The sequence below is a fragment of the Suncus etruscus genome, chromosome 13 (assembly GCF_024139225.1).
Source record: "Suncus etruscus isolate mSunEtr1 chromosome 13, mSunEtr1.pri.cur, whole genome shotgun sequence".
NCBI lineage: Eukaryota > Metazoa > Chordata > Mammalia > Eulipotyphla > Soricidae > Suncus > Suncus etruscus.
Window position 1 is genome coordinate 27,820,508 of NC_064860.1, and position 24,375 is coordinate 27,844,882.

General features: G+C 41.2%; 1 protein-coding gene across 2 annotated transcripts in view; it reads left to right on the forward strand.

The window, feature by feature from the left end:
- Window positions 1-599: 599 nt before the first annotated feature.
- Window positions 600-24,375, forward strand: part of FAM162A (family with sequence similarity 162 member A) — a 497,431-nt gene continuing 473,655 nt past the window's right edge. For both annotated transcript variants that reach the window (XM_049785936.1, XM_049785935.1), the window contains exons 1-4: window positions 600-693; window positions 12,171-12,296; window positions 15,065-15,173; window positions 19,696-19,804. In XM_049785936.1, coding sequence (XP_049641893.1) covers window positions 660-693; window positions 12,171-12,296; window positions 15,065-15,173; window positions 19,696-19,804 — 378 coding nt within the window. In that variant the 5' untranslated portion in view covers window positions 600-659. The remainder of the gene's footprint in view (window positions 694-12,170; window positions 12,297-15,064; window positions 15,174-19,695; window positions 19,805-24,375) is intronic.

The window sequence follows — 24,375 nt, forward strand, 5'->3', positions numbered from 1 at the left end:
AATGAAACGTTCCTTAATGCAGGGACACTTGGGCTGCCAAGTACTGGACAAAGGAATTGGATTGAGTTTTATCCAGGCAGTGTCCCCTCAGGAGCCTGTAAGACACAGAAGTTCTACCATAAACACAATGACGCTTCTTCCATTGGGGAGGCTACTTTTTAGACTGCAAAGAATGAAATTGCAAAAGTCCTTGGTACTAAGACTCCTCAAAAACAATTCTAGGGATACAGGGGGATGATAGCACAGCGGGTACAAAGGGGGGGGGGGATTTGCTTTTGCACGCGGCCTAGCTGGGTTACACCCCCCGGAAACCGTTAAGGCCACTTCCAGGACTGATTGATTCCTGGGTGCAGAGCCAGAAGCAATGCCAAAGCCTCTCCAGGTGCAACCCCCCCAAAAACAAAAGATTCTAAAATTCCAGAGGCGGGACCGGGCAGGCCCCAAAGGACCCTTTCGGAGGCCTTCATTGAGCTCTTCGCTCACGTTCCACACGCCCCGCACGTCCCTGCTCAGGCCGCGGCCGCGCACCCCGAACGTTTGGCGCTCCCGGCTCGCTCCGCCCATCACGCTCCCGGGGTCCCGCCCCTTGCAGTTCGGGGCCTCTCGGTGACATTGAACACACCCGCAGGACCGTAAACCCGGAGGCCCTGCTGGCGGCCATGGGGAGCCTCCGCGGCCTGCACCTGGTGGCGGGTGAGACTCGGGCTGGGCCGGGGAGGATGGGGAGCCGCTTCACTGCTGGCCCGGGAGCTGCTCGCTTCCCCGGTGCACTCTCCACTAGTTGCTTGCAACCCTGCGCCTTGCTTGGCGATAGGAATGGAGCAAGAGACGGGCCAGGATTGCAAGGCCTTGGAGACCCTCGCACCCCGACTTCCCAACCACCCAGTTCCCACGGACCAAACGAGCTTCTCCCCCCCCGCCCCCATTTTTTTTCTGGTCCCCATCCTTGATTCTGCTAGGGCTCAGTTCTCAAAACATTGCCCATCCCTAGAACTCCCCATGGCCTGATTCGTTGAGTTTTCATGCTCACCTTTCTAGTTCCTGATGCAGACATGAATTTTAGGCCTTTTCTCTCCCAACTCTCAAGTTTCTACCATTCATTCCTACTTCCGAAGAGGGGGAAAAAAAAAAAAAAAAGCTCTATTATTTCTACTTGTGTTTGATTAGGAAAAAAGACTTAAGTTTTACAGAACAGTAGTTTTTTGTTTTTTTTTTTAACTGGCGGGGACCCACGAGGAACTTTAAAGCAATTTGTAACAATTACTTTGAATTTCTTGAAGTTGTGTCAATTTGACTCATTCTTATAGTCTTTCTATTTTTTTTTTTTGTTGTTGTTTTTTTTTTTTGTTTTTGGGCCACACCCGGCGGTGCTCAGGGGTTACTCCTGGCTGTCTGCTCAGAAATAGCTCCTGGCAGGCTCAGGGGACCATATGGGACACCGGGATTCGAACCAACCACCTTTAGTCCTGGATCGGCTGCTTGCAAGGCAAACACCGCTGTGCTATCTCTCCGGGCCCCTTTCTATTTTTTTTTAAGAACTTTGCCTTTGAGGTTAACTTAAATTAATATGCATGTGCATGGAACTGTACAAAATTTGTTCTTCCTAAAATAATGGGTTGTGATCAATTGGGTCAACAGTAGTATTATGATCAATTGTGTTAACAATTCTATGCCTTCAATGTTAAAGGAGTTACATAAATTTTGTGGCTTTAGATTGCTTTGTGTACTGCTAAGAAATGTTATAATGTACTACAATCTGGGGACTTGAGGGACAGAGTCATTGTGCATGTGTTTTGTTTTATTTTTCTTAATGTTTTTTGGCTGAAAGTTCAAAATTAAGGTGTCAGCAAGGGGAATTCTGTTTATGGGTGATTGTCTTCCCACTGTAACTTCACATTGTCCTCTTTCTTTGTCTTCATAAAATAAAATTAAAAATTAAAAAAGGGGTGCGGGGAAAATTTTTAAAAAGATTTAAAGAAAACAAAAATAAAAAAATTTCTTGAAGTGTGTAAATGGTATGCACTTGATTTTACTAGTAGAATTTTTTGTGATGTATATTCAGTTTAATTTGCCTTTTTAAGGAACAAATGGAATCTTGACTTCTAAGATTGAGAAAACCTTGAATATTGAGGAAAGTTTGCTTTTAACTTGCATTGGCACCAGAGAAAAATCACTCTGACTTATTACCTTTATGAGCTTTGATAAGATATAAATATTGTTCAGTGAATCCAAATAGGAATTGTTTAGTTTGGAATTTAAAGGAAAAAGAGACTCAAACTTGACTGTTGTAATAATTTAAATAGCAAATGAAATAAAGTATATGGTTATCATACGTATTTTAATTACTATCTTGAAAAGTTTGTTACTTGAGAAAGATGCAATATTATGAAAAGTATGCAGGCCCAGAGAGATAGCACAGTGGCATTTGCCTTGCAAGCAGCCGATCCAGGACCAAAAGTAGTTGGTTCGAATCCCGGTAAAGTAGTTGGTTCGAATCCCGGTGTCCCACATGGTCCCCCGTGCCTGCCAGGAGCTATTTCTGAGCAGACAGCCAGGAGTAACCCCTGAGCACTGCCTGGTGTGGCCCAAAAACCAAAAAAAAAAAAAGTATGTAAGCATCTTGATAAGTTGTCATCCCTGGATGGCATGGTTAGCATAGGTGCTTTCATTTTCCTTACAGCTTTCTTTTTCTTATTGTAGAAGCCACCCGCAGCAGTGCTTGAGGGATGTGCATATGATTGTAGATCAAAATTTGTGCCATCTATGCACAAACATATACTCTACTACTTGAGCCATATCTTGTATTTTAAAGCCTCTGTGTTTTCTGTATGAACAAATGTTACTTTATAGTATAAAGTTGTCTTTTTTGTTTTGTTTTTATTTTGTGTCACACCCAGCAATGCTCAGAGCATACTACTGGCTCTGCTCAAGAATCACGCCTAGTAGTGCTCAGGGGATCATATGTGATGCAGAGGATCTAACTATGGCCAGCAAGGCAATTATCTCTGTACTATCTATGCTCTTTTCAAGAGTAAGGAAAGAACATTTGGCAAGAATGGAGAGAAGGATTTAGGGGTTATGAGATAGGTTGCTAAAACATCCTTTAGTTAGTAAAAGGGATCACAGATGGATGTGCTCACTCCTTCAAAGAGCAAGGACAATGTCCTTGCTGGTGTCCTTGTGAGCCTCCAGGGAAGGATGAAAAAAACAGTTGGACAGATTAGTGAATCTCTTTTTGTTACAACTTGGCTTATGTCAACCACTAAGGCCAGGAGAATTTCAGAGAACCACTATTGGGATTGGTATGGAATGTTGCTGGGTTGAAAAATCACCAAGGAGTTTCCCATAGCACTGAAGTTTGCCCCCTAGATACATAGAATTGAAATTCCAAACCCCAGGGTCCATCCCTAGCCACCCACTAACTTAAATATTGAGCAAATTTTAAAGGTTCTTTTCCCATAGAAATAATGTTGCAAATGATGGCTAGTGTTTTAGTCACTCTCTCTTGCCCATTTTTCTCCTTTCATGTTTTTCACATGCGCTTTGTCCTCTGTTTGGTTTATACAGTACTTGAAGCACAATGTTGTAGAGCCCCCTAAAAGGATTCCCTCCCTCTTGGGACCAGAGCTCTAGTATAGCAGGTAGGGCATTTGCCTAGCACATGGCCCACCTGGGTTCAATCCCGGTCATCCCATATGGTCCCCTGAGCCTACCTAGAGTAACCTTTGAATGCCACTGGTGTAGCCCCGAAACAAAAAGAAAAAAGATAAAGGATCCCCTCCCCACACTCTTTACATTTCAGCTCTTGCTGTCTTTACCACCTTCTCCCATACCACTGTTCCAACTGCATGATGTTCTCAAATCCTTCTTCTTGGAACATGTTTTCCTGATCATGACTGCTCTACCTATTCCTAAAAAAAAAATTTTTTTTTGCGATTGCAGTGGATAAGAGGACTCTCTATGGGGACACATGGTGATAACCCCAGAGGGAGTTCTTTCGATCAGTGTCATCACTTCAATTCTGATCCCAGAACATCAGCAGGGACCACATCAAAAGACAAGTTGGGTTGAGCATTAAGGAGTATTGGTATCCTGGCAGAAAGATTCTGATGTATCCGTCATGTATCAGTCCTGGGAGCAGAAAAAAAGAAAAGTCCTTGTCAGAATAGTTGCTACTGTCAAGCTGTTCAGGTCTTACCTTTGAAGAAGTATAGAACAAGACAATATTTAGGTCATTTTATTTGTTTCACAGTGAAGCCTTATGGCAGCCTATTCATCCTTCCAAGATCCAAGGAGTTGCCACAATCATTTGTCACAGAATTTCATCAGTTATATAGTCTGGTATTAACTAGAGTGTATGTGCATAAACTTTGCCCTCCTTAGGATAAGCATACATTTGTTGTTTTCCTCCTTAGACTTCAAATCGACTCTGATTCAGAAAACAAACTTCCCAGATGCCTTCCTGGGACTCGCCTTGTGTAATCTCAGTAATCATTTAAGGACTAGAAATATTCTCTTTTAATGCTAAAGGGATTGAATAGAGCAAACGTGAGAACTGTTTTTATATTTATATGAAAGAATAAAAATTTCAGGGACTGGAGACATAGCTCAGGGGGTAGGGCATTTGCCTTCCATGTGGCTAACCCAGGACCGACGAGGGTTCGATCCTTCGCATCCCATATGGTCTCTTGAGCCTGCCAGGAACGATGCTGTCTTGTGTGGCCAAAAAAAAAAAAAAAAAAAACCCAAAAACCAAAAAATATTTCTCTATGAGACATGAAAAAGAAATGTTGTTGCTGCCAAAACAAACTTCCTGTAGCAATCAAGATCATGGTAATTGGTTTTTTGGAAGTCCAGAAAAAGAGAACAAGTAGAGCAAACCAGTGTGCTAGAATGAGCTTTGGGTTCTTAGGTCACTTGTGACATGACTTAAGGTGACTGCATAACCTTGAAGGGCAGCCAGCTGCAGTGGAGAAGGGATGTACAATGAAGTGTTTTTCCCACGAATAAGACAGCTGTGGAAGAGTTCCTATTGTGTGTCCTCAAGTACTGAGGGGGTAGCCAAGACAACTGGAATGCAGATGTTAAAAAGAAATCAGGAACTGGGCCGGAGATATAGCATGGAGGTAAAGCATTTGCCTTGCATGCAGAAGGTCTGTGGTTCAAATCCTGACATCCCATATGGTCCCCTGAGCCTGTCAGGATCGATTTCTGAGTGTAGAACCAGGAGTAACCCCTGACCGCTGCCGGGTGTGACCCAAAAACAAAAACAAAAATAAATCAGGAACTGCTTTTCTGTCAGTGAGCTGAAAAACCGTAGTGTCCAAGTCAGACAGAAACATGTAGGTAGTAAGATCTAGTGTTCCCCCAGTTGTTTGCCTCTCCTCAGCTTAATGGGACTCTGGCTGGCTGTGTTGATAGTAAGCAACAATTGGCAGTGTATTAGAATCACTTATAAAATCATTACAGGGGCCAGAGAGATAGCACAGCAGCAGTACAGCGTTTTTGCCTTGCATGCAGCCGGATGGCTGATCCAGGAAGGACCTGGTTACCGGGCATCCCCCAACTGGTCAGAGGTGATTTCTGAGTGCAGAGCCAAGAGTAAAGTACAGTAACCCTTGGGTAACCCTTACAGTAACCGTTGGGTGTGGCCCAACAACCAATCAGTCAATCAAGTTTTAAAAAAAATAACAGAAGAACATTACAAAAAATATGGGAGCTTAGTTGACCCTGTGCACTGGTTTTGTTTGTTTGGCTAAAAGTACTTTGTTGATTTTAGTTGACAGAAATTGAAATCTGCTTTTCTGGGATATTCTCAAAGTTTAATATGCATAAGCACTATGTGGATGGCTTCTAAAATTATAATTCTAGATCCACCACAGGAAATTCTAAAGTTTCTGGTAGGGTCTGAGATTTTGTATTTCTAAGAAACTTTGAATCTCCCAGGAGCAGAGACTGAATAATATTTTTCCAACTTCCATAGCATGTTTCCCAAAGTGGATGATACCACCTGCTGGAGGGTTGTAGTTGGTGCTGGAACTAAGGAAGAAAATTTCATGGCCTTTTTGTCCAGACATTTCAGGGAGTTCTCTGGGTCTCCAGGAAAGTGGGTGCAGGGTTCGGTGAAGGAAGGAAGCACACTTAGTTGTTGTGGTGGATCATAATTGTGTGTCTTGTTTATTGAATGCTACAGGGGTGTATTTAAACATGAATTTTACCTGTGAGAGACTGCCTACATTTGCTTTCCCGCCAGGTAAAAAATTGTACTTTCTTGTTAGCAACAAGCTTATCAGTATGTACTGTTTGATCTATAAGTTTCTTCACAACAGTTAATTCACAGACCTTTCATCTGAGTACTCAGCAAAATCTTTTAAAACTAACTTTACTTTGAGAATTATAAAGTTGTTTTTATGTTTCTCTTGATGCTGATTTTCCCAAGTAAAGTGATATTTAATCAAGATCATATTTGTGTGTATTAGCTTTGTCATCTTGAAGTAAATGCTCAACTATATACATATTTAGCACAGCAACAGGGAGATTCTTATTAGGCCAAATATACGTTTGCAGCTATTGTTTGAAACTATTACTTAAACTTGAGAAAATCCACCCTCACTTTTCTAGGAAGCAACCCCTCTTTGATGTCTTTTCTCAGGCATCTACACTGGGGGAGCCCAGCGGGCCTTCTGATTTTAACTTTCCTTAAATTATGGCAGCTGTAGGAAAGGAGTTAGTAGGAGTTAGTAGCAGCCTTGGGTACAATTGCAGTATTTCCTATTTATTCATTTAAGGATTTCCAGGGTGGGTGCTTTTCTGAAAAGGGGCAATAGGCCAAATGCAATTTACGTCTGCCTTAGAGTATGTACTCTTGGTTTCCATGTTTTAGTTTCACAATAAGACTAAGTGCCTGTGTTCAATTCTAAGAATTGAATACTTCATAGGAATCACTTAATTGCACATAAAATTTAGCACAGCTTTGAGGCTGGAGATGTGGTGGAATGTAGGTTTGAGGCTGAGAGCTTGACTCCAGCAGTCCTCTGCATCTTATGCCATCAGGTGGCACTACTGTTGTCAAATTTGTGGTCTCAGGGCACCACAATGAGAATTGCAAATATTAGCAAGTGCCAAGTGTGTAGTGCAATAATTCCTTAACAAAGACAACAGAAGAAGCAAAAACAAGTTCAGATTCTTTTTTTTGTTTTGTTTTGTTTTTTTTTTTTTTTTTTTTTTTGGTTTTTGGGCCACACCTGGTGGTGCTCAGGGGCTACTTCTGGCTGTCTGCTCAGAAATAGCTCCTGGCAGGCACGGGGGACCATATGGGACACCGGGATTCGAACCAACCACCTTTGGTCCTGGATTGGCTGCTTGCAAGGCAAACACCGCTGTGCTATCTCTCCGGGCCCTTGTTTTGTTTTTTTTGTTTTTGGGTCAGATCCAGCAGCGCTCAGGGGTTACTCCTGACTCTACACTCAGAAATCACTCCTGGCAGGCTCAAGGGACCATATTTGATGCGGGATTTGAACCACTGTCCTTCTGCATGCAAGGCAAATGCCTTACCTCCTTGCTATCTCTCCGGACCCACACGTTCAGATTCTTAAGTTCTGGGATAGGGGCTGAGAGTATATGCTTTTGGGTGGTGTGGAAGGTGCTTCCCAAGCAGTGCTTTGAGGGACCAGAGATCACTCCTGGTGATGTATGGTTCCATTGGCCTCTAGAGTTACACCTGGTAGCAGTTGGAGTTAGGGGATTTAATGGTGCTCGGTTCTGAAGATAGGACCTCTCTGCATGTTTAACCTGCACTTCAGTCATCTTATAGGTCCAAGTCTGTATTTCTAGCAAGCTCCCAGGTTATGATCTGGGATAATATATAATATAATACAATATAATATAATAATATAGAGATGGCAAGATGTGATAAGGTCAGCATTGTTATGTACTTTTCCTCAAGAAACTTAATTTGATTCCCTTTTTTCTACCTGGAACTCAGCAGATTTTCTACTATACCCCATTCTGTTCTTTTTATACCTCATACCAATAAAAACATATTAGAATGCAAGTCAGTGAAAGTCACAATTTTCTAGCGTGCTTATCTTGATATAAAATTCATTCAAATTCAGAGGACGTAACCCTTTGATGTCCTAGCTGTACACAGATGTCTTCTATTAGAGTTTCCATGTTGTGTGGGCCTAGGGATTTATTTCCTGTTCCCTCTAGTCTTTAAAAGTCTTCAAAACAGGGCCCAGAGAGATAGCACAGCGGCGTTTGCCTTGCAAGCAGCCCATCCAGGATCAAAGGTGGTTGGTTCGAATCCCGGTGTCCCATATGGTCCCCCGAGCCTGCCAGGAGCTAAGACAGCCAGGAGTAACCCCTGAGCACTGCCGGGTGTGGCCCAAAAACCAAAAAAAAAAAAAAAAAAAAAAGTCTTCAAAACAGAAGCTCAAGCTCTCTAACACTGAACAACAGATACCCTCCAGGTGAAGTCTCAAGATAAAAGTTTTAGTTTTAGTTTTCTTTTGACTTCTAGAGGTCCTAGTTCCACATTTGGTTCTTAGAATAGACATCACTTCTTTGATTTATTACTTTTGTTTAGGGTTGGGGAGAAAGTAATGTCAGAGAAAATTTAAGTTAGCAATAAACATTATTTATATTTAAAAAAATAAAAAAATAAAATTCATTCAAGTATAAAGTATAAGCTATCAATTTTAGATAGTAAATTTATTTAATGCAAAAGCATTAAAAGCATTAAAAAAGCAAGATAGGATAAATACCTATATTTTTTAATAATTTTCAGAATACTTGCAAAAATAATAGTACACCCCACAGTCAATGCCTCCTGATATTAAAAACTTATATAACTCTGGTGGTACATTGGAACCTGGAGAGGTAACTTTATAGGCTGGAGTGCTTGCTTTGCACGTGGAGAATTTATTCTATCCCAGCCTTTTTGGTAATTGAAAAACAAACAGGTCATGTCAAGTACTATTTTTAGTGATATCTTAAAAATTAAACATTAATTTCTAACATATATAGTCATATTTTTAAGTTTTATGAAGCAGTTATACTTTAAGAAAGTAAAACAATACTGTCATATAGTATGATGTTGTAAGGAAAAGTGAGTTGTTTATTTCTTTTTACAATTTTTTGTTTAGGGGGCCGGAGAGATAGCATGGAGGTAGGGCATTTGCCTTGCATGCAGAAGGATGGTGGTTCGAATCCCGGCATCCTATATGGTCCCCCGTGCCTGACAGGAGTGATTTCTGAGTGTAGAGCCAGGAGTAACCCCTGAGCGCTGCTGGGTGTGACCCCAAAATAAAGGTGAAAACAGATTATAATTTATCTGCTTTTCTGATACCGAGCACTTGCTGCTACTGGGGCACTACTAGCATGACTCACCAGATCCAGGAAAAGCTCTGGCATTGTAGACCTAGAAAATCGAAATATATGACTATAATGAATGAAGCCAGACTACAGGTTGCCAAACTTTTTTATTGGCATATCATAGTAAGGACCTCTGAAAATCCATTCCTGTATGAAAGCAGATTTTAAAAATTGCCAGAATAGGGGCTAGCATTGTGGTACAAGAGGTAAGGCGTCTGCCTTGCACACGCTAGACTAGGACGGACCACAGTTCTATCTCCCGGCATCCCATATGGTCCCCCAAGCCAGGAGCGATTTCTGAGTGCATAGCCAGGAGTAACCCTTGAGCATCACTGGTGTGGCCAAAAAAAATTGCCAGAATAATTAGATAATTAAATATTTGGTGGGGAGGGGGGAGTGTACAGACCTTGTGGCTTTCAGGGGTCACTCCTGACTCTCCTCAGAAATGCCCCTGTAATGAACATACATGTTTAAAGAACTCAGGGTTTGGGCCCGGAGAGATAGCTCAGTGGTGTTTGCCTTGCAAGCAGCCGATCCAGGACCAAAGGTGGTTGGTTCGAATCCCGGTGTCCCATATGGTCCCCGCGCCTGCCAGGAGCTATTTCTGAGCAGACAGCCAGGAGTAACCCCTGAGCAATGCCGGGTGTGGCCCCCCCCCAAAAAAAAAAAAAGAACTCAGGGTCTGTCTGGAGATTTAGCACAGGGAGTAGGATGCTTACAATACATGTGGCTGACCTGGGTTTAAACCTCATCATCCCATATGGTTCCCCTGAGTACTGCTAGGAGCGAATCCAGAATATAGAGGCAAAATTAAGCTCTGAGCATCATTGGGTATTGTCTTCACCCACCCCACAGAAAAAGATCTCGAAGCAACTTTAGAAAAGTTTTCAGTGACTACTGAATATGGGGATATCTGAGCATTAAAAAGAATAGCTGTAATGATCTTGAACATATAGCCATTTTAGGCAAAAGTTACCTAAAGTATTTTAAACAAAATTTATATGAATTGCTAGGAAAACAATTTGAGAATTGCTAAAAAAAAAAAAAAAAAGGAAGAACAAAATAAAACTAATTTGAATACAGTTATCCTCAAAATTATGTCTATAGAAAATAGTTAGAAGAGTATGTTAAGTAAGCAACACTTTAAGAATGCATTCAGCAAAATTCAGAATAGAGAAAATCCTATCAAATGATGTAGTAGTTTTAGCAATGACCTAAGATCCTACACGCATATGTATAGCAGTTAGGGATAAACTAAAATAAGAAACAACAAAAGACCTAGAGCTCTTTCAGGAAGTTAATTCATGCTTGATCATTATGTGTTGATACCAAGGAAATACTGTTTTCAGTTAAAGTAATGCTACTTTAGGAATGATTTTGAAAAATTACTATTTCAAAATGCAAACTAAATTTTTTTTAGGGAAGCCCACACCCGGCAGTGCTCAGGGGTTAGTCTTGGCTCTGCACTCAGAAATCGCTCCTAGCGGGCTCAGGGGACTATATGGATGCTGAGGTTCGAACCCATGTCTGTCCAGGGTCAGCTGCGTGCAAGGCAAATGCCTTACCACTGTGCTATCTCTCTGGCCCTACTAAATCTTTTTATTTGTGGAAGAAACAATATGATGGATGGGATTTTCTTTTGTAAAACTAGGGGTTGGGCTTGAGCAATAGTAAGGGACTTGCATTACATGTCGCCAACCTGGGTTCAATCCCTGGTATCAAATATTATCCCCCTGACCCCTTCCAGGAATGAGGACAGAGGTAGCAATAAGCTTTAAGCACCGCTGAGTGTGGCCCAAAAACCAAAACCAAACAAGTAACAGTAAAAGGGTAACATAGAGAATGGCAGGATTTAGATAGAGGGATATTTATTTGCTATTGATAATAGTTCAAACTGGGTGATAAGTACATGGAGATTTGTCTAATACTTGTCTCTGTAGTTGTTTAGAAACTTAGATTTTACAATTTAACTACATATACTTTTTCTTTTTTTTTTTTTTTTTTTTTTGGGCCATTTCTGGTGGTACTTGGGGCTTACTCCTGGTTCTGTACTCATTTAATACCAGGGATCAAAGTCAACTACCCAAGTCAACTCTGTGTAAGGGATATACCTTACCTGCTGTCATATCACTCCTGCCCCTAACTATATATATTTATATATTTAATAGTCTTATACATTTATTTATATTAATTGGAATTTATATTATTTATGATGGTACCTAAGGTTGATTTCCAAGTAGAGAATTACAGTGTGGAAGGAAGAAGTCTTTGTAGTGACCATTGCAGCCCCTTCCCATTTGCTAGACTTTTGATAGCAAGTCTATCCTTATTCGAGTGGTTGCTAATCTTTACTCAAATAGCAGGTGCCTTAGGCACATTTCCATCAGAACCATTTTTGCTATTTGACATGACACATAAGCTAGACTTTTGTGAAACCTTTCAGCTGCTAAACTATTTGTTGGAAATTCCCAAATTCTAGTCAGTAAAGTGTTTATTACTTATTTATTGGAAGGTTTCCCAAGAAGTATTTAGGTGATGTGGCAGTCCTTTCTATCATTTCAGTGCAGTGGCCTGAGAATATGTTACTGCTTAACATTGTAGTTCTGAAAATGCCCAGACCACTCAAGACTGTGTGGTTCTGGAAATTGAACCTTGCTTTGTTACATGCCAGACATGTGCCCTAAACCACCGTACTGTCATTTTACAATTGCGTTGATTCTAATAAATGAAATTTATACCTTACAGGTATTTCAGTATCAAGTTTTCTTCTCTGAACCCATTTTCTTTGTTTCTAGGAAGCTGTTTGAAGTTACATGGAAGAGATGCTTCCTCATCACTAAGGCTTGCCAGAATCTCTGACTTGAAGAGAATAAACGGATTTTGCACCAAACCACAAGAAAGTCCCAAAGCTCCTCCGACCTGTAAGTTTTCATTAGTTTTTCTAGTTGTCTGTTAGGCAGCTCCTAAAGACTAAAACAGTTTAGAAATAAAAAAAAAATACTAAAAACATATAGCTCAGAGCTCTCGGTCTGACTGTGTACATATGAACTGTCCCCCTATTGAGAATTATTGGAGCCCCCCACCCTTACCTCTTGACTCCCAGAACCAAACTGGAAAATAGCTCTCAGGCACAGCCAGTGTGAACCAAAACGCATAATATTGATGAGCAATGCAAGATACAAAATTTTGTGTGATTATCCTAAGAAGAATCACATAAATTATATGAATAGGAGCCAAAGTCATATACAGTGGGTAGGCTTTTTGCCTTGCATGTGGCAAACTAGGTTTGATCCCTGCACCCCACATGGTACCCTAAGCACTATTAGGCATAATCCTTTAGTATAGCACCAGGAGTAACTTCTGAGCATCTCCAGGTGTTGCCCCCAAAACAAAAATATTGCATTTACATATATACTGATGGAGATAAAATTTAAGACAAATTCTAAGATAAAGGTGCAGTATTATGTTTTAATAGGAGTTGGAGGTGGATTTTTCTCTACATCTTTTTGTAGGGGTGGCATTGGGTTTAGATCCTACCCAGTAATGTTCAGCAACTACTCCTTGCTTGGTACTTCGGGGATAAAAGTAAATGCTTCAACCCTTTAAGCTTTAGTCTCTCTCTTTTGATTTCTTTCCTTTTTTTTTTCTTATTTTACTTAAAATTTTAAAAATTAAAGAATTTTATCAAGTGCCAGAAAGGTTAAAAGATAAAACTATACAGTAGTAATTCTATATTTCTAAATGCCTTTTCTTGCCTTTGATTTTTTTGTTTTGTGTTGTGCCATACCTGATGGTGCTCAGGAGCTATTCCTGGCTTTGTGCTTAGAAGTGGCCCCTGGTGGTACTCAGGGGACCATCTATGTACTGCGGAATTGAGCCAAGATCTACAGCATGTAAGGCCAGCATCCTTCCTCCTGCACTCTCTCTAGCCCTTGCCTTTGATTTTATTTATTTATTTTGCCTTTGATTTTTTTTTTTTTTTTTGAGTGGCAGAATGGTACTTCTCCAGCTATATTTAGGGACCTGGAGGCAGCTTTCATAATACTCAGCCTAGCAGTATGGGCCTAACGGTTAAGTGTTGAGACTTAATGCAGTTGAATCCAGTGGTGCTGGAGACCAACAGGGCTATACCCAGTGATGTTTGGGTCCATTTGTTTTCAGAGTTCTGCCTTGGGGCCTTGCAGATTTACTGCTCTCCAGCCCTTTGAATAATCTCCCTGGTCCCCTGCGTTTGATTCTTTATGAATATTTTTGAGTTGTATTCAATGCCTTCTGATTAAGTGAAAGGAACAGCTAAAGAAAAACTGGACGTAACAGTCAAGGAACTGGTCTGTGTGCAAAGAGAAAGTAGTACATTGAAGCTGGAAGGATTATTTGGGGTTTTCCTTTTCTACTTATCTGCAGTGCTTCTCTTTCCTTTGGGATTTGTAGTTCTGCTCCATTCTTCTCCATCCGTTTCTTCAGCCACTCTTATTTTCTTTTGCTGCTTCCTTCTTTCCTCTCCTTTCTTGGGTCATGCTTTGTGCTCTTCCTTATTATTCCCTTGCTCTTCCTTTGCAGCAAGGTTATCTTGGTTTCTGACATATTATTGCATTTAGTGAGACCCAGTGAATTTTAAATGATATTCATAACTCTTCCTGATTCTTTGCCACGTTCTCTTTATTTGTCTTCCAGTGTTACTTTTGTCTTCATCTTCCAGGCTTGAGTCCTTTGAGGTTCTTTGTGATTCTACTTTTATTTTTATTGCAGAAGCCTCCATAGCATGCTCTGCTGATAGAAGGAGGTGGGACACACACACACACACACACACACACACATCCTCACTCCCTATATACTTATATCTCTCTCCCCCCCCCCCACACACACACACACTCACTCAACTCAACTCACTCACTCACTCTCTTCCTCATTCCCTCCATACTTGACTCAGTGCTGTGGGCCTGAGAACATTTTAGTGCTAGGACACAGATTTTGGGGCTACCTGGGTCATACCCAACATTGCTTGTAGGGTGGGGGGCACATGTTTCTGGGGTTCCTCCTTGTGCTGTCTCTCTAGCCCTCCTTTAATTTTGTTTTTCATCAAATTCTTGTCACCCTGAGATGGTTCTATCTTCCCAGTGTTATTGTTTGGTGCAGACCACGTCATCTCCTGTCATCCTGATGTTACCGCCTCATGTTTGGATTTGTTGCTAAAGCACTCTTCTTTCTCTTATCAAGCCATTTAAAAATTAATCTTCCCCAAAAAATAGTTTCTAACTGTACAGTGGTTCCCAAGTCAGATCTGAAAACCTTGGTCTGGCCTTTAAGTGCTGTAATAATTTGATTTTACCTTAATGATCCTTTTTTTTACTCTACTGAAGTCAAACCAACTCTTCTCTGTTCTCTAAGAATAGTTCCATCCTGTTAGTTCCATCCTTATCCTATTTAGTTTATGGTGTTCTTTCAGTTCTTTCAGGGCCTATATAGTAGGAAATACTGTCTTTATTTACCTTAGTATTCACAGAATATTGGACTCTCCATTTGGGAATGAAGCATCATGAAGAAAGCCCATTTAAATCAAGTTCTGATTAACTTAATGTTTTAATTTTTTATTTCCTTTCTTGTATAAAAAAACATACCTAACAGTTTTTGTTTGTGAAATTTAGGAGCCATGATCTGAAATAAGTGAGGTCTTTTGTTTATCCTATAGCCACATACAGGCATAGAGTACCACTGCACAAGCCTACAGACTGGGAAAAGAAGATACTGATATGGGCAGGTCGCTTCAAAAAGGAAGAGGAAATCCCAGAGACTATCTCGTAAGTATTGACCTTAGTGTTGTAAGGAGCTTTTATTTTTCAAATTTTTCAAATTTCATTTTTCAAAGAAAAAGCAGTTCTTCTGAGTCTTTTTTTCCCAAACATTTGCATCATGTTGATTTTCACTTATCTCAATTGTTTCCTCTTTTGCAGAGTAGAAACAGTGTTGAAAAAGCTGTGTCTTGTCATATTTGTGTCACCTATTGTACAAAGAGCTGCTCTGAAGGCAACTGATTGAATTTCTTCTTCTAGATCCAAATAGTGTAACCAAATAGTGATGCTTTTGTTTTTAATTTGCTTTTATTTTTGTCCACACTGGGAAGTGCTTAGGAGTTAACCTGCCTTTGCACTCAGGAATCACTCTTGGCATGATCAGGGGACCATATGGGATATTGGGGAGTGAATCTGAATCGGCCACATGCAAGGCAAGTGCCCTACCCTAGAATTATTTCTTAAGCTCCAGTTTGTTTGATTTTTTGTTTTTGTTTTTTTGCTTTTTGGGCCACACCCAGTGAACGCTCAGTGGTTATTCCTAGCTATGAGGTCAGAAATCGCTCCTGGCTTGAGGGACCATATGGGACGCTGGGGGATTGAACCGTGGTTTGTCTTAGGTTAGCACGTGCTAGGCAAATGCCCTACCCCTAGTGCTACTGCTCTGGCCCCATTAAGCTCCAGTTTTTATAATTTGTTTTAAATATAGGTAAGTCAGTCAGGTACTAATAATAATAACCATATTCTAAAAAATATAGTCAACTGCTTGAGTATAGGCATAAAATTATCTAAAAGCAGTCAGTGCTTCCCATTACCACCCTTCTTAATCCTAGCACTGGCCAAGATCTTGGGACTTTTCTAGAGAGAATGAATATCCCAGGAGTTTCATTCTTGTCTATATTAACATTGTGGACTAGATAGTTCACGGTTGTTGTGGGTGCTATACCCTTCTTTCGAAGATGTTCTGGGGCTAGAGAGCTCAGTGGGTATGACACTTGTCTTGCATGTAACTCAACTGGTTTTGATCCCTGGCATGCCATATGGTCCCCTGAGTTCCTCCAGGAATGATTCCAGAACTTAGAGACAGGACGAACCCTGGTGTTAGTGGGTATGTCTCCCTACCACCACCAAAACCCCCCAAACAACAGCAGCAACAACAAAACACTACTTTGGACATCTCTGTAAATCACAGAGCATCAATTAAAAAAGAAAACCATTTATGATTTAAAAAAATACAAAGATATTTAGCAGTGTCCCTGGTCTCATCTCCTAGATACCAGCAATGGTCAGTCATGGTATGTTTTTCAGAAGATGCTGAATGTCTCCTGGGGACAAAATTTCTCCAGTTGAGGATCACTGCTTTTGCTTAATATTAAAGACAGACCGGCTTGTATCTTGGCCAAAAGAGACTCTGAGAAATGGAAATTCTCCTATGGGACTTCCTGTTTAGAGATAGAAGCTTAGGACAAAGCTCCTGGACATTCCTTTCTAACACGATACTATTAATGCACCCTTCTGGCTTCTGTTCCCAGCCATGACTCGAAAAGTTCTGGGTTCATTTAGGGTTTTTTTTTTTTTCCAGGGAGTATTTGTTTTCATTTATAACAGGAGAACAGGGGAGGACAGGGAAAAAGAAAGAGGGAAAGGAGGTGGGGAGACCTTTTGCTTCTCTCCTTTTCCCTCTCCCAATGGATTGCTTATTATTTTCACTAAAATTGTTTCAAGAGGAAAGCCCTGCTCAAGTGACAGTGTACTCTAGAGAAAGCAAGGACATGTTGAAAATGATGACAGAAAGATTTTGCCTGTACCCTAATGTTTTCCTGACTATTCTGGCAGAAAACAAATTGGTAGGTGCCTGGGTCCTAAGAAGTGCTAAATATACTTTTTTTTGTGGGATTCTTCCTGGGTTGGCCTGGGAGGTATTTCTAAGAGCTTCTCATTCCCACCAAGTCCTTCCTACAGTATAGGTTTGGAAGGCTTGCCTCTGGGCCTTGGGAGCCAGTCAACCTTGTGTTATAATCTCTGAATAGGCACTTGCTTTACTTGCCTACTCTGATGGTACCGTACATTGTAGGGCAACTTCATTTCTTATTAAAATGCATTTTACGGGGCCGGAGAGATAGCATGGAGGTAAGGCGTTTGCCTTTCATGCAGGAGGTCATCGGTTCGAATCCCGGTGCCCCATATGGTCCCCCGTGCCTGCCAGGACCAATTTCTGAGCCTGGAGCCAGGAATAACCCCTGAGCGCTGCCGGGTGTGACCCAAAAACTACCAAAAAAAAAATGCATTTTACTTTTTTGTTTTAAGTTCTGTAATTGTCCACTATTTTTTTGTTTTGTTTTGTTTTGTTTGGGCCACACCTGGTGACACTCGGGTTACTCCTGATTATATGCTCAGAAATCGCCCTTGACTTGGAGGACTATATGGGACGCCGGGGAATCGAACCATGGTCTGTACTAGGCTAGCACAGGCAAGGCAGATGCCTTACTGCTTGCGCCACAGCTCCAGCCCCCTGCATTTTACTTTTTAACCATTCCTCAAATGTAAAATATATCACTTTTTGTGTAAATACCAATTCACATGAAATATTGTTCACGTGGGTGTTAAGTTTGTGATTGGTGGTATCACAGATGTTCTTACTGAGCAATTCACTGAACTTAGCAGTGGTCCCAGGCCCCGTCTCCCCACATCCTCGTAGATTCAGCTTCAGTGCCTAACGAATTTTAGATATATTGCTGCTTTACTGAGTCCATGTTTTTATATGCTTTCAGAGTCCTATTCCTGCACATTGCCATGTGTGACCCTAAAACCACATTAAACTGAAACAAGAGATTTTGAGTCTGGAGGGAACTCAGTGGACACATGTCTTTTATGTGCAAAGCCTGAGAGTACCCCAGAACCGTAAGAAATCTGAGCATAGAGTCAGGAATAGCCCCGAGATACATTTGTTTTTGGTATGGACGCCCCCCCCCCAAAAAAAAAAAAAAAAACTTATAGAGAAATAGCTGCTATTTTTACTTTTACTTTTACTTTTAGCATTGTTTGCTAATGTTAACTTTAAGGAAAAAATTGGGATCCATCATATCAAGTATTAATATACCATGCCTTTTTTTTTCTTCTTCTTCCTGATCCACACTTTACTTTCTGTCATCACACTTTTTGTTTGTGAGTCATATGTAGCAATGCTCAGGGCTTACTCCTAACTCTGCTCAGGGATCACTTTTGGCAGTGCTTGGGGGATTATTGTGTTTCCAAGGATCAAACCCAAATCCGCTATGTGCAGTCAAGTGCCTTCCTGCTGTGCTATCTCACCAGCCTGTCTTTATGCATCATACATGCATACACACACATACATAATACATACATACATAAATGACTTTATTTAAAGGCCATATATTTCATAGTTGATCATAATAAATCTGTTTCCAGGTAAGTGGGAGCAAAAAGATGATTTAAAAAGAGCACAGCAGCAAAATAATTTGTGAACATCATTGTATCTTGAAATGAGGTCATTAAATCATTGTCAGAATGTTTTCTAAATTCTTGGTGCTAGTTGATCTTTCTATTACTTCTTCTGTTTCTGAACATTAGATGGCTTCATATACTTAATGGTTGTTGGTGTCTAAATGAGTTTGTTTTTGCTGGGGTGTCAGTAATAACAAATTTGAAGTTGTCATGCACTCCAAGAATTCCTACCACTGTGACTGATTCTGCAGCTTTGGTGGGGCATGTTTTCATTGCCAGGCCTTCTGGAATTAAGAGAAGGCAGGAGAAGGGTACCCACACTCACTCCAAAAGTGTCCTGGTGATGTCAGCCTAAGTACCAGCATACCTGGAGCTTTGTCAGTTTAGTGTCTCTGCAAAGAGCTATCGTTTAGTAGTGAAGCTGAGCCATTGTTAAAGTGGCAATTGTGGGTGGCAGGTAAACCCGGCATGACTTCGGCAGCCTGCCTTTCCTCCCAAGATTATCAGCTTTCAGCTGCTTGGCTGGTGTATCCATAACTTTTTTTTTTTTTTTTTTTGTGGTTTTTGGGTCACACCCGGCAGTGCTCAGGGGTTATTCCTGGCTCCAGGCTCAGAAATTGCTCCTGGCAGGCACGGGGGACCATATGGGATGCCAGGATTTGAACTGATGACCTCCTGCATGAAAGGCAAACGCCCTACCTCCATGCTATCCCTCCAGCCCCGTATCCATAATTTTTTGCAGCTTGGTTTACATCTCTTTTGAGTAGAAATTGAGTCTATGGAGCTGGCCAATTGCAGACATGGTGTGACTGTGTCTGTGAGTGTGTTTTTGACTGTCTATACTTTTGTTTTCCTTTTTTTCTATTTCAAGTTTATGTTATCTTACTGTAGTTTATGTATAAAAATAGTTGTGGTCCTTCAAGCCCCACATCTTTTTTGTATTCATAGGTACCACTGCACTTCTGGATTCTGAAGTGCAGACCACTTCAGAAATTTAATAGTGAAATTAGCTGCAAATCAGAAACTTAAGAGAGAAGTAAGCTCTCAAGATCTCATTTATTACTAGGTTTGAGATGCTTGATGCTGCTAAGAACAAGATGCGGGTGAAGGTCAGCTATGTAATGATGGCCCTGACTGTGGTGGGATGCATCTTCATGGTTATTGAAGGCAAGAAGGTAAGAGCACATTTCCTTTCTGTATCTATTTTCCAAAAAGCAAAGGCTTTTTTTTTTTTTTATGAGAAATGATGAGAAACAAAATAAATCAGAGCTAATGGGATATCAAACTTGGTAAAGCATGCCGAAGGTTAAGAACCTAATCCTAGGACTACAGAGATAGCACAGCAGTAGGGCGTTTGCCTTGTATGCAGTTGACCCAGGATGGATGGTGACTTGAATCCCGGCATCCCATATGGTTCCCCAAGCCTGCCCGAAGTGATTTCTGAGTGCAGAGGCAGGAGTAACCCCTGAGTGGCACCAGATCTGACCCCAAAACCCAAACCCCAAATCAAAGAAGCTAATCCTAACTGACACTGTAAAGGACTAAATAAATTCTATGGTAATGGGGGAGGGGTTACAGATGGAAACAAAAGATGTATGAATATCTTATAACCTTTTTGTGTCTGTAATGCACTCTCAATATATGCATGGGCTTACATAGCCTCATTCAAACATTGCCTTAATGCTGGCAATCATGTATATCATTATTCTCTACTGGAAACTCAGCCAAACTGACCATGTCTGATGATCATCTCTCCTAAAAGACAAGTAGGAATTTTACAGTCTTGGAGTCTTTTGAACATGGATGATTTGAGATTTTTAATAGTATCACCGTCCGTCCTCCAAAAACTTAAGCTGTTCATTTGAATCTCAGACAACACTACAAGATACAGAGAAGCATGAGAATTAGATGAGGGAAATGTAGCTTAGAAAACTTTGTCAAAGAGGAATTTAAAGCTAAGAAAAGTTACCTAATTTGGGGATTGAAAAAATAGTACATTGAGTAGGACTGTTGGCACACAGCCAACCAGAATTTGACCTGGGTATCACACAGTCCCCAGAGTCCTGCCAAGAGTGATTCTCAAGTGCAGATCGAGGAGTAAGTTCTGAGCACTGCTGAGTATAATCAAAAGAAAAGAAAGAAAGAAAGAAAGAAAGAAAGAAAGAAAGAAAGAAAGAAAGAAAGAAAGAAAGAAAGAAAGAAAGAAAGAAAGAAAGAAAGAGAGAGAGAGAGAGAGAGAGAGAGAGAGAGAGAGAGAGAGAGGGAGAGAGGAAGGGAGGGAGGGAGGGAGGGAGGGAGGGAGGGAGGGAGGAAGGAAGGAAGGAAGGAAGGAAGGAAGGAAGGAAGGAAGGAAGGAAGGAAGGAAGGAAGGAAGGGAAGGAGAAATGTTAATTTTCCCAAAGCTACATAGGTTATAAGTCAGGGGTCTCAAACTCAATTTACCTGGGGGCTGCAGGAGGCAAAGTCGGGGTGAGGTAGGGCCACATAAGGGATTTCCCTTACTGAATATTCACAATAAAAAATCGCAAAAAATCGCATTAAACATTTGCATACCCCAAACGGCACTGCTCGGGGTATGCGAATGTTTAATGTGATTTTTTTCTTATTAATGAGATTTTTATGAATACTACGATATCTGAAGGCCGGCCACGGTCCACAAAATGTATGGAGGGCCGCAGATGGCCTGCGGGCCGAGAGTTTGAGACCCCTGTTATAAGTGGTAAGATAAAAATTAAGGACCAAGTTTGCAGGCTAAAAAACTTCTGATTAAAGTACTTATATGAAGCAACATGTCAGACTTATTTCAATGTTTTTATTAACTTTATATTCAAAAAATTTTTCCTCCCAAATTAAAAAGCACACCACCTGTTCTTAAACCCTATCTATTCTTTTTTCTACCCTCCACCCTTTTTCTACCAGGTAACCTTGCTTCTGTGATCTACTGGTTTATTTTTATTTTGTTTGTTCAAGTTGTTTATTTCCTATTAGTGCACATGAATGAATTCTTACATTACTTCTTTATATATCCCCTTGTATTTCTCTATTGCTGCAAATGGCAAACAAAATCTGTTTTGTTTTGTTTTTCATTTCTGGTACACTTGTTTGGCTTTTTTTTTTTTTTTTTTAGGGGAGAGAACCTTGTGTGTTGAGGGCTCAATCTAGCAGGACTTAGAGGGCCTTATGACTGTGTATGGTGCCAGGTCATCATGTCGATGTTCAGGGTGTAAGATTCCATTGCACCACAAGATTTGTGTTTTCCTATCTCTATTAGATAAGAACTTATGGGTCCGGAGAGATAGCACAGCGGTGGTGTTTGCCTTGCAAGCAGCCGATCCAGGACCAAAGGTGGTTGGTTCAAATCCCGGTGTCCCATATGGTCCCCCGTGCCTGCCAGGAGCTATTTCTGAGCAGACAGCCAGGAGTAACCCCTGAGCACCGCCGGGTGTGGCCCAAAAACCAAAAACCAAAAACCAGAAAAAAAAAAAAAAAAGATAAGAACTTATTTGTTTGTATAGTATTTTCCATTTTAATGTGCCCATTGCAAACAAGGAGTAATACCACCTGGCATTATCAGCACATAAGGGAGCCGCAAGAACAAGTCCAACAATTTCTGTGACCTGGTTCAAACATAAGCATTAAACTGAGGGACTCTTTCACCAAAATTCCTTATTGAACAGTTCACAGCGAGATTGGTGCCTACAGGGATGCTAGAACAAGTCCAACAATCCATTTGACTTGGTTCTTATATAAACGTTAAATGGAGGGACACTTCTACAAACTTCCTTATTTAACAAATAACAAAGGGAAGGAAAGATAGAGAGGGACTCTTTCACCAAAATACATTATTGAACAGTTCACAAAGAGGAGAAAAGATAAAAAGTGGGGAAAATAAACAGTCTAACTTAAGACAGTGGACTCAATTGTCACCGTTCATGGGAACTAATCAGAAACCTAGTATGGTAGATTTGAAATGAAAGAAGGAAGAGGCCAAGAGGCCGCTGAGACTAAACAAGTAGGTAAAGAGTACTGGCCTCTTCCCAGCCTGAGAGTCCATCCTCTCATTTTTATTTTGAAAATATATGGTACCCCCACCTGAACTGGTCTCTTCCCACTGAGAGTCCATCCTCCCATTTTTATTTTAAATATATATGGTACGCAACCAATGAGAAGGAAAAAAAAATACCAGTGAATGTCACGATGTAATGTCCCGACATACACCAGTGCTGCATCAGCCCTCCATTTATCCCATGTGGTCCCCCCTTAGTGTTGGGGGGGAAAGCCTGAGGACCACGATAGAGTCCACCTGGGCCAGCAACCAGGGAAGGCCTGAAGTAGTGGGGGAAATAGGGGAATGGCTGGAGGCCTGCCAAGCTTCCCAGCACCCCCCAAGCTAGGGAGAATGCCATCCGGTATGGGGTGTCCCCTAACCCCATATCTGGGAAGAGCTGGCCTCCAGGATCAAGGCAACGGAAGCCAGCTATCTGGCCATCTCCTCCCTAGAGTAGGGAAGGGGGGAAGCCTGGAGACCCCTAATAGAGTCCACCTGGAACCCACAGCAGGCCACCCGAGGTGGCACTCAGGCCAGGCCTAGAGTCCAGGGGGAAATAGGGGAACGGCTGGAGGCCTGCCAAGCCTCCCAGCACCCCCCCCCCAAGCCTTATTTACATTTTCATCAACAGTGTAGAAGGGTTTTTCTCTACACACTCACAAACACTTGCTATTGCTGCTTTAGATGGAAACCATTTTAGCAAATATGAAGAAGTATCTCATGGAAGAAGTTGGATTCTTTTAATAGTGGTCATACTCAGCAGTGCTGGAGTTGGGGGTTAGGAAAGTTCCTTAACTTAGCCTTAGGGATTGAACTTGACCTCACATGCCAGGAATGTGTTCCACCCCTTCAAGCTATATCCCTGGCCCTCTCATTTTGGCTTTAATTTGTATTTCCCAAATGAGTGATGAAATCTTCATCTTATTTGCCTGTTGGCCACCTGTATAATCTCTCAAGAAACATCTGTTCAAGTCTCCTACCCTTTTTTGTTCTTGTTCTTTGTTTTGGGGCCATACCCAGCATTGCTTAGGGATTACTCCTGGCTCTGTGCTTGAAAATTATTCCTGGTAGTTTCAGAGAACCATATGGGATGCCAAAGATCAAATCCATTTGTCCACATTGCAAGACAAACACCTGATCTGCTATGCTGTCACTCCAGCCCCTATTGCCAATTCTTTGATTTTCTTGTTCTTGTCGTTTGTTTGTTCATGGGAGTAGAGGGAATTATTGTTGAGTTGTAGAAGTTCTTATATATATCTTAGGTAAGTTAGCCTCTTGTCGGATGTATGATGTGCAAACAAATGCTTAATATAAAACCATGTCTAGTGCTATGTCACACTTCCTTGTAGGAAAAGGTATCTTGCATTTATCTTATTTAAAAGGTTCTTTTAGGGGCCAGAGAGATAATACAGTGATAGGGCACCCATCTTGCATATGTCCAGCCCAGGTTCCATCCCCAACACTCAGATGGTCCTCCAAATCAGCCAGGAGTAATTCCTGAGCAAAGCCAGGAATAAGCCTGATGATTATTGAGTATGATCCAGGAAATCTCCCCCTAACCCCCCAATTAGTTTACATTACAATCGACACATAGTTTCTTATGCCCAGTCGGTTCAGTATAAAAGGAAATGCACTTCTAGTTCTCTTTAGTCTTTAAGGAAAAACTGAACATTTGTGAAAACCCATGGTAACAGGAAG